Consider the following 10,743-nt stretch of genomic DNA (forward strand, 5'->3'; position numbering starts at 1 on the left):
AAAAAAAAAAAAAAAAAAAGTCTAGTCAGGCCTGATGGTGCACACCTGTGGTCCCAGCTACTCAGGAGGCTGAGATGGGAGGATCACTTGAACCTGGGAGGTAGAGGCTGCAGTGAGCCATGATCATGCCGCTGCACTCCAGCCTAGGAAACAGAGTAATATCCTGTCTTTAAAAAAAAAAAGAGCCCGGTGCAATGGCTCATGCCTGTAATCCCAGCACTTTGGGAGGCTGAGATGGGTGGACCACCTGAGGTCAGGAGTTCGAGACCAGCCTGGCCAACATGGTGAAACCCCGTCTCCACTAAAAACACAAAAAGTAGCCAAGAGTGATGGCGCACGCCTATAATCCCAGCTACTCGGGAGGCTGAGGAAGGAGAGTTGTTTGAATCCATGAGGCAGAGGTTGCAGCGAGCTGAGATTACGCCACTGCACTCCAGCCTGGGTGAGAGAAACTCCATCTTAAAAAAAAAAAAAAAAAAAGAAGAGGCTGGGCGCAGTGGTTGACGCCTGTAATCCCAGTACTCAGGGAGGCCAAAGCAGGTAGATCATGAGGTCAGGAGTTTGAGACCAGCCTGACCAACATGGCAAAACCCTGTCTCTACTAAAAATACGAAAGTTAGTTGGGCATAGTGGCAGGCACCTGTAATCCCAGCTACTTGGGAGGCTGATGCAGAAGAATCACTTGAAACCAGAAAGTGGAGGTTGCAGTGAGCTGAGATTGCACCACTGCACTCCAGCCTGGGTGAAAAACCAAAACTCCATCTCAAAAATAAAAAAGAAGAAAAGAAAAGAAATGCATGTAATCCATCCTGTCGCCACTGTTCCCCACATGTATTTTTTTTTTTTTTTTTTGAGACCAAGTCTTGCTCTGTTGCCCAGGCTAGAGTGCAGTGATCTCAATTCACAGCAATCTCCACCTCCCAGGTTCAAGCAATTCTCCTGCCTCAGCCTCCCAAGTAACTGGGACTACAGGTGCCCGCCACTGCACCCGGCTAATTTTTGTATTTTTAGTAGAGACAGGATTTGCCCATCTTGGCCAGACTGGTCTCGAACTCCTGGCCTCAGATGATCCACCCGCCTCGGCCTCCCAAAGAGCAGGGATTACAGGCATAAGCCACCACGCCCAGCCCCATGTAATTCTTTAACACACTACTCTGTACCTTTCTTTTTTTCTCAATACTACTAAAACTCAGAGCTCTCCCACAGGAGCAAAAGCCTCATATGCTATATGGCCCACAATTTGTTTAACCAGGCCCCGATCATCAATAAACATTTAGGTCACCAAATTTTACAACTGTGAACAGGACTACAACATGCATCTTTGTTCTCATGTCTTCATGCACTCACGCAAGTTTAACCATAAACTAAATTCTAAAGAGGAACTGCTGGGTCAAAGGGCTCCCGTATGTTAAATGCTAACATGCACCGCCACATAGCCTTCCACACAGGCAGTGCCCACCAACACTTCCACCACCAACATATCGGTGTCCCTGGGAGCCCACAGCTGTCACCCAGCATGACATCCATTCTCTTGCTCTCCAGGAATATCCAGAGCACCTCCTGTCCCTTTGACAATAGACTAGTTTTCTTCTCAGGTAAAAGAGTCCCAGGAAAACAGAGGATGTGTTCTAAGTAATCCCTCTTCCCACAGGTAAGGGAAAACAAGCACATTCATTATCATCATGGAAGTATGAACTAGTCTTATCTTTTCAGGAACTGATATTCGGCCATAAATATCAAAAATCTTTTTTAAAAAAAATGCAGCCGGGCATGGTGGCTCATGCCTGTAATCCCAGCACTTTGGGAGGCCAAGGCGGGCAGATCACAAGGTCAGGAGTTCGAAACCATCCTGGCTAACACAGTGAAACCCCATCTCTACTAAAAATACAAAAAATCAGCTGGGCGTGGTTGCATGCGTCTGTAGTCCCAGCTACTCAGGAGGCTGAGGCAGGAGAATCAGTTGAACCCGGGAGGGAGAGGCTGCACTGAGCCATCGCGCCACTGCACTCCAGCCTGGGGGACAGAGTGAGACTCTGTCTCAAAATAAAAAATGAAAATAAAAATAGCACCACCGTTGCCTAGGAATTTGACTGATAGGGATTTAACAGGTAGAATAGAGATTTTTTTTTTTTTTGAGACGGAGTCTCGCTCTGTCACCCGGGCCGGAGTGCAGTGGCCGGTTCTCAGCTCACTGCAACCTCCGCCTGCCGGGTTTACGCCATTCTCCTGCCTCAGCCTCCGAGTAGCTGGGACTACAGGCGCCCGCCACCTCGCCCAGCTAGTTTTTTGTATTTTTTAGTAGAGACGGGGTTTCACCATGTTAGCCAGGATGGTCTCGATCTCCTGACCTCGTGATCCACCCATCTCGGCCTCCCAAAATGCTGGGATTACAGGCTTGAGCCACCGCGCCCGGCCTCTAGAACAGAGATTTTTCATCTGGGGTGGTCTGTGTTAGATGAAAAACCTACAGCTCCTATTTTCAGTAATCTGGAACTGAAATTTAGCATTTACATCAGCTACGTACAATGGCAACAAACCACACAATGTTAGCTGTGTCACTGGCTCTTTGACAGCACATTACAGCTGTAGGTATCTCAAGGCAGCATTTACACTCACTGTTACTTGAAAATTAGATTCTTAGACTATCTATAAATTCTTATTATCTAAATATGTTAACAAAGAAACATATGTACCAAAATGTTCTTTTTAAATATTCTGGGCCGGGCACGGTGGCTCAAGCCTGTAATCCCAGCACTTTGGGAGGCCGAGACGGGCGGATCATGAGGTCAGGAGATCGAGACCATCCTGGCTAACACGGTGAAACCCCGTCTCTACTAAAAATACAAAAACTAGCTGGGCGAGGTGGCGGGCGCCTGTAGTCTCAGCTACTCGGGAGGCTGAGGCAGGAGAATGGCGTAAACCCGGGAGGCGGAGCTTGCAGTGAGCTGAGATCCGGCCACTGCACTCCAGTCCGGGCGACAGAGCAAGACTCCGCCTCAAAAAAAAAAATAATAAAAATAAATAAATAAATAAATAAATAAATATTCTGATAACTGTATTTCAATAAATTGTCCTCTTTGGAATCCTATGTATTTTGTTTTATGCATTTCAGAAGACGGTTCTGAGAAGGGAACAGGGTTTCACCAGACTACAAAAGGGGCCACAGCACAAGAAAGGTTAAGAACTTTGGTCAGCCGGGCGCGGTGGCTCAAGCCTGTAATCCCAGCACTTTGGGAGGCTGAGGCGGGCGGATCCCAAGGTCAGGAGATTGAGACCATCCTGGCTAACACGGTGAAACCCGGTCTCTACTAAAAAATACAAAAAAACTAGCCGGGCAAGGTGGCAGGCGCCTGTAGTCCCAGCTACTCGGGAGGCTGAGGCAGGAGAATGGCATGAACCCGGGAGGCGGAGGTTGCAGTGAGCTGAGATCTGGCCACTGCACTCCAACTTGGGCAACAGAGTGAGACTCTGTCTCAAAAAAAAAAAAAAAAAGAACTTTGGTCTAGATAATAAATTGTATGCATGTGTTTAAATATGTATGAAGATGTTCACAGCATTATGCATGTGCTGTGACACAAACAAACTTCAATATCCAACAAGAGCCTGGTTAAATAAAACACATTATACAATGAAACACTGTGCAGTCATTGGAAAAAAACAAATATTGTAATACTAATGATGATAATACTGACAGCAGCTAATGTTTATTGAGCACTTAGGCGCCAGATGACGTTCAGAAAATTTTCTTTTTTGAGACAGGGTCTCATTCTGTTGTCCAGGCTGGAGTGCAGTGGCTCAATCACAGCCTACAGCAATCTCGACCGCCTGGGCTCAAGCGAGCCTCCTACCTCAGCCTTCTGAGTAGCTGGGACCGCAGGTGCAAGCCACCAAGCCTGGCTAAATTTTTGTTGTTGTTGTTGTTGTCAGACATGGGGTCTTGTGATATTCAAATTCCTGAGCTAAAACAATCCTCCACCTTGGCCTCCCAAAGTGCTGGGATTACAAGCGTGAACCACTGCACCGGCCCAGAAACTTTTCTTATACACCTTGAGTCATTTAACCTAAGCTGTCTGTTTCTCTACTTTTTCAACTGTGGAATGATAAAAAGCAGTTTACAGAAGAGTAGTTATAACGTGGACCTAGTAACCTTAATAAATAACAACCCTGTTTTCTGAGGGCTTTTCCTAGGTTGGGCATTACATTCTAGGTCACCATCAACTTAACGAGCTTTATATGCATGGTCCCCCAAATCCTCCCCATATCCCTGCTGTAACAGAAAGAACTATTTCCCCCCTTGCACTGAGAGAGGAGGAGACTCAGTGATACACAGGATGCTGTCTAGGGCTACATGGAGAAAACAGTGGAGCCAGGCTAGAAGGGATCCAAATCTGTCAGACTACCTTTTCAGGTTACCTAATTTCAAGTCATTTGAGCTTTCCATGATAAGTACAAACCACTGTCAGATTTTAAAAGATCATAATGGTGCCAGGCGCAGTGGCTCACGCCTGTAATCCCAGTACTCTGGGAGGCCAAGGCAGGTGGATCACGAGGTCATGAGTTCAGACCAGCCTGACCGACATGGTGAAACCCTGCCTCTACTAAAAATACAAAAATTAGCCAGGCGTGGTAGCACATGCCTGTAATCTCAACTACTCAGGAGGCAGAGGAAGGAGAATCGCTTAAACACAGGGGGTAGAAGCTGCAGTGAGCTGAGATCGCACCACTGCACTCCAGCCTGGGCAGCAGAGTGAGACTCCATCTCAAAAGAAAAAAAGATCATAATGATACTGTGATTGTGTGTGTTTTTTTGTTTTGTTTTTTGGTTTGAGACCAGCCTAGCCAACATGGTGAAATCCTGTCTCTACTAAAAGTACAAAAATTATCTGGGCATGGTGGCAGCCGCCTGTAATCCCAGGTACTGAGGAGGCTGAGGCAGGAGAATCACTTGAACCCAGGGGGCGGAGGTTGCAGTTAACCAAGATCGCACCACTGCACTCCAGCCTGGGCAACAAGAGCGAGACTGTCTCAAAAAATATATACGGATATATGGCTGGGCGCAGTGGCTCACGCCTGTAATCCCAGCACTCTGGGAGGCTGAGGCGGGTGGATCACGAGGTCAGGATATCGAGACCATCCTGGCTAACCCGGTGAAACCCTGTCTCTACAAAAACTACAAAAAATTAGCTGGGTGTGGAGGCACATGCCTATAATCCCAGCTACTTGAGAGGCCGAGGCAGGAGACTCGCTTGAACCTGGGAGGTGGAGGTTGCAGTGACCCGAGATTGCACCATTGGACTCCAGCCTGGGCGACAAGAGCAAAACTCTGTCTCAAAGGAAAGAAATGGAACTAAAAGTAGAAGCTCAGCCTCCGCTCAGCACTGGCCCAGCACTGTGACATACCAGCCTCGTCCAGAATGAAGCCTCCATGGCGGGGTTTCTTGGGGGGCCGGTCATCATCTTCTTCCTCCTCTTCCTCATCATATTCCTCCTCCTCTTCCTCCTCTTCTTCTTCCTCAGGCTCTTCTTCCTTCTCACTGCCCGCTGCACTCCGCCGTTCTTCCTCTACCTACAGGGGTCAGGCAGGGTTGAAGCACCAGAATTCTACTACCCCAAAATCCGAAAACCAAGTTCCCCACCCTAAATCTGACCTCAGATCGGCCTGGCCAATCACAGCCCCCTTTGCTCTGCATATACCCCTTTCACTCTAGCCTGCTCTCTGGTTACCATCCTATCTCAGCGACAGCACCGCCATCTCCCCAGCCACTCAACCAACCCTGGGAGTTGACCTGGGCTTCTCCTTGCACTAGATTTCTTGCTCACTTTCCACCGGGTCTTTAACTATAATAGCTCGATGAAGCTTGGTCCTTGGGCCTCATTTCTTTTCCTTTCTTTTTTTTTTTGAGATGGAGGCCCACTCTGTCTCCCAGGCTAGAGTGCCGTGGCACAATCTCAGCTCACTGCAACCTCCACCTCCTGGGTTCAAGCAATCCTCCTGCCTCAGCCTCCTGCGTAGCTGGGATTACAGGTGTGCGCCACCACACCTGGCTAATTTTTGTATTTTTTTAGTAGAGACAGGGCTTCACCATGTTGGCCAGGCTGGTCCTGAACTCCTGACCTCAGGTGATCCATTCGCCTCTGCCTCCCAAAGTGCTGGGATTACAGGTGTTAGCCACAGCAACCAGCCCATCTCTTCCCATTCAACAACTCCCCATGGCCATCTTGTCCTCTCCCTTGGTGGTGGGGGACATCTCTGTGACAGTGACTCCCATCTCTGTTTCTAGTCCACACTGCTCACCAGATCACTGGCCAGCCCTGTTGCTAATTCTGTGGCCATTCTGTATTCCCTACCATCCCAGCAGCATCTGGCACCCCAACCATGCCCTCCCTGGAGAAATGCTCCTCTCTCGGCTTCTGCTGTACCATGCTCTCCTGGTTTTTCTCAAAACTCCAACGGCTCTTCTTCAAGCTCCTCTTACTATTAACCTCTTCAAGTCTGACATCAATTACCAGGCTCAGTCCAGGGCCACTTTGTTCTCCCTCCATACACTCTCTCCCTGGCCATTTTACCTTCCTTGACCTCAGTTCCTGTCTCTACAGATGACACCCTCATCTGTCTCTAGATTCCCACTTTTTTCCAGAATTCAAGACCTCCACGCACCAGCAGCATCCTGGATGCCTCCCCCAGATGTCCTCTGAGCCCTTTCATACCCATTGTGTCCCAAACTGACCTCAACGTCTTCCCCTAGACCTGTGCTGGCCTCCTCCAATTACCGACAGGCACCAAATCCTCATCCTTTCTGCCTGTGAACATCATTTCTCCAACCCATCCTTTCCCCCAGCCCCATACATCTGAGCCTAGGCCAGGACACTGCTCTCTAACACCTGGATCCTTACCCTAGCCTCCTCCCTACTCTCCTGGCCTCTAATCCCTCTTTCCATACCAGCAACAACATTAATGGATGTATACCAAACTTTAATCTTTAACTCATTAACTTCACAACTTCTTCCATGTCACTGCTACAATCCATTTACCTAATACAGGTTGAGCATTTCTTTTTTTTTTTTTTTTTTTTTTTTTGAGATGGAGTCTCGCTCTGTCGCCCAGGCTGGAGTGCAGTGGCCAGATCTCAGCTCACTACAAGCTCCGCCTCCCAGGTTTACGCCATCCTCCTGCCTCAGCCTCCCTAGTAGCTGGGACTATAGGTGCCCACCACCTCGCCGGCTAGTTTTCTGTAGTTTTCAGAGAGACGGGGTTTCACCGTGTTAGGCAGGATGGTCTCGATGTGACCTCATGATCTGCCCGTCTCAGCCTCCCCAAGTGCTGGGATTACAGGCTTGAGCCACCATGCCCGGCTGAGCATTTCTTTTTTTTTTTTTTTTTTTGTGACGGAGTCTGGCTCTGTTGCCCTGGCTGGAGTGCAGTGGTGCGATCTCGTCTCACTACAATCTCCCCCTCCCGGGTTCATGCCATTCTCCTGCCTCAGCCTCCCCAGTAGCTGGGACGACAGGAACACACCACCAGGCCCGGCTAATTTTTGTTTTATTTTTTAGTAGAGACAGGGCTTCATCATGTTAGCCAGTATGGTCTCTATCTCCTGACCTCGTGATCTGCTTGCCTTAGCCTCCCAAAGTGCTGGGATTACAGGCATAGACTACCGCACCCAGCCAGGTTGAGTATCTCTAATCCAAAAATCTGAAATCTGGTCAGGCACAGTGGCTCACGCCTGTAATCCCAACACTTTAGGAGGCTGAGGCGGGGTGGATCACTTGACATCAGGAGTTCAAGACCAGCTTAGTCAACACGGTGAAACCCCGTCTCTACTAAAAATACAAAAGCTAGCCCAGCGTGGCGGTGGGCACCTGTAATCCCAGCTACTCAGGAGGCTGAGGCAGGAGAATCACTTGAAGCTGGGAGGTGAAAGTTGCACTGAGCCGAGATTGTGCTACTGCACTCCAGCCTGGCCAATGGACTGAGACACTGTCAAAAAAACAAACAAAACAACTGAAATCTAGAGGCTTCAAAATCTGAAACTTTTTCAGCACTGACATAATGCTCAAAGGTCATGCTCAGGCCACATGCGGTGGCTCATGTGGCTCACTTGAGGTCAGGAGTTCAAGATCAGCCTGGCTAACGTAGTAAAGCCCCATCTCTACTAAAAAAAAAAAAAATTAGCCGGGCATGGTGGCGCATCTGTAGTCCCAACTACTTGGGAGGCTGAGGCAGGAGAATTGTTTGAATCTGGGAGGCACAGGTTGCAGTGAGCCAAGATTGCACCACTGCACTCCAGCCTGGGTGACACAGTGAGACTCTTGTCTCAAAAAAAAAAAAAAGGTCATGCTCAAAGTAAATGTTCACTGGAGCATTCTGGATTTTCAGATTAGGGAATGCTCCAGTGTAAATATTACAAAACCCAAAAAAAAAAAAAAATCCAAAATCTGAAACACTTCTTGTCCCAAGCATTCTGGATAACATTCAATGTGTATTTTCTTCAAATCCATTCACATTCTTTACATTTCTATGTTATGCAATGTTTCAAAATTTAAAACTTTTTGAAGGTTTGTCATAAACACAAGGTAACTATAAAGATAAAAGCAAAACAATGTTATTAAGACCCAGCAAGATACTGCTGCCTGCTGCAGGCTCTGAGTCTAAGGCCTATTCTCCCACCCAGAGGCGTTCAAGACCCAGAAGCAGTAAAATGAAACTTTCCCATGACCCAATCAAGACAAGACACACAACTGAAAAGGAAATATTCTCACTAAATGATTCAATGTAGCTTCAGGTCTTGTCCTTATTCCACCTAAAAGCACCTCTCATCATCCCCAACCTAGAATATACGGTACAGTCTTGGAAAACTGTGATCTAAAACATGAACCTGCCAGGTGCGGTGGCTCAAGCCTGTAATCCCAGCACTTTGGGAGGCTGAGGCGGGCGGATCACAACGTCAGGAGATTGAGACCAACCTGGCTAACACAATGAAACCCGTCTCTACTAAAAATACAAAAAAATTAGCTGGACATGGTGGCGGGCTCCTATAGTCCCAGCTACTTGGGAGGCTGAAGCAGAAGAATGGCGTGAACCCGGGAGGCGGAGCTTGTAGTGGGCCGAGATCGTGCCACTGCACTCCAGCCTGGGCAACAGAGCAAGACTCTATCTCAAAAACAACAACAACAACAACAACAACATGAACCTGACCATTTGGTCCCCTGCCCAGCTTCAGCCAGCCTGGACTAGAAGCACATGCTCGGCCTGCTGCCTCTCCCCATTTCCCACCATTCAGGACTGCCTCCCCAACACCAGGCCTCAGCTGCACTTAACTACTTGGACCATGCTCTCTCAGTGCTGGCCATCACCCATGCTGGTTCTCTGTACAAAAAGTCTCCTCTGGGGCTGGGTGCAGTGGCATGTGCCTGTAATCCCAGCTACTCAGGAGGCTGAGGCAGGAGAATCACTTAAATCCAGAAGGCAGAGATTGCAGTGAGCCGAGACTGTGCCACTACACTCCAGCGTGGGAGACAGAGCGAGACTTCATCTCCAAAAAAAAAAAAAAAAACCGGTGTGCCCCCCATTAACACTTCACCTAAAATATTCCCTCCCTAGCTGAGCATGGTGGCTCACACCTGCAATCCCAACACTTTGAGAGGCCAAGGTAGGAGGATCACTTGAGCCCCAGGAGTTTGAGACCAGCCTGGACAATCTGACAAAGCCCCGTCTCTACCAAAAATACAAAACTTAACCAGGCATGGTGGCAGATTCTTGTTGTCCCAGCTCACTGGGAGGCTGAAGGAGGAGGACTGCTTGTTCCTCAGGAGATTGAGGCTGCAGTGAGTTGAGATCACACCACTGCACTCCAGCATGGGTGCAAAGTGAGACCCTGTGTCAAAAAAAAAAAAAAAAAGGGCTGAGCAAGATGGCTAATGCCTGTAATCCCAGCACTTTGGGAGGCTGAGGCAGGCAATCACTTGAGGTCAGGAGTTCCAAGACCAGCTTGGCCAACATGGTGAAACTCCATCTCTACCAAAAATATAAAAATGAGCCAGGCGTGGTGGCGCACCCCTGTAATCCCAGCTACTCAGGAAGCTGAGAGAGGAGAATTCCTTAACCGTGAGGTGGAGGCTGCAGTGAGCCAAGATCACACCACTGCACTCCAGCCTGGGTGACAGAGCAAGACACCGTCTCAAAAAAAAAAAAAAAAAACCAACCTTCCCCCTGCAGGCAGCCATCCCTGCCCCCTCTTCCCCAAGCAGAGTGAGGCACATCCTCTACGCTCACAATTCTCTGTGCTCCCTCCATCACAGCCCTGACCACTGTAAGCCTCCCAATAGTAGGGCCCAGTCCATCTCAGGCACCTCTGTGTCCCCCAACATCACCCAGCCCAGGGCCAAGCACAGAAGACTTCAGAAATATTTGCTTAACACATAATCTTGGCCGGGCGCGGTGGCTCAAGCCTGTAATCCCAGCACTTTGGGAGGCCCAGACGGGCGGATCACGAGGTCAGGAGATCGAGACCATCCTGGCTAACACGATGAAACCCCGTCTCTACTAAAAAATACAAAAAACTAGCCGGGCGACGTGGCGGGCGCCTGTAGTCCCAGCTACTCGGGAGGCTGAGGCAGGAGAATGGCGTGAACCCGGGAGGCGGAGCTTTGCAGTAAGCTGAGATCTGGCCACTGCACTCCAGCCTGGGCGACAGAACGAGACTCCGTCTCAAAAAAAAAAAAAAAAAAAAAAACACATAATCT

At 48.7% G+C, this 10,743-nt stretch overlaps 1 protein-coding gene across 4 annotated transcripts in view; it reads right to left on the reverse strand.

Annotated features, from left to right (window-relative positions):
* Nucleotides 1-10,743, reverse strand: part of SUPT5H (SPT5 homolog, DSIF elongation factor subunit) — a 35,426-nt gene that overhangs the window by 20,990 nt on the left and 3,693 nt on the right. For all 4 annotated transcript variants that reach the window (XM_023229187.1, XM_023229190.2, XM_023229188.1 and 1 more), the window contains exon 3: nt 5,401-5,566. In XM_023229187.1, the coding sequence (XP_023084955.1) occupies nt 5,401-5,566 (166 nt within the window). The remainder of the gene's footprint in view (nt 1-5,400; nt 5,567-10,743) is intronic.

Source organism: Piliocolobus tephrosceles, chromosome 21, assembly GCF_002776525.5.
Source record: "Piliocolobus tephrosceles isolate RC106 chromosome 21, ASM277652v3, whole genome shotgun sequence".
Taxonomy (NCBI): Eukaryota; Metazoa; Chordata; class Mammalia; order Primates; family Cercopithecidae; genus Piliocolobus; species Piliocolobus tephrosceles.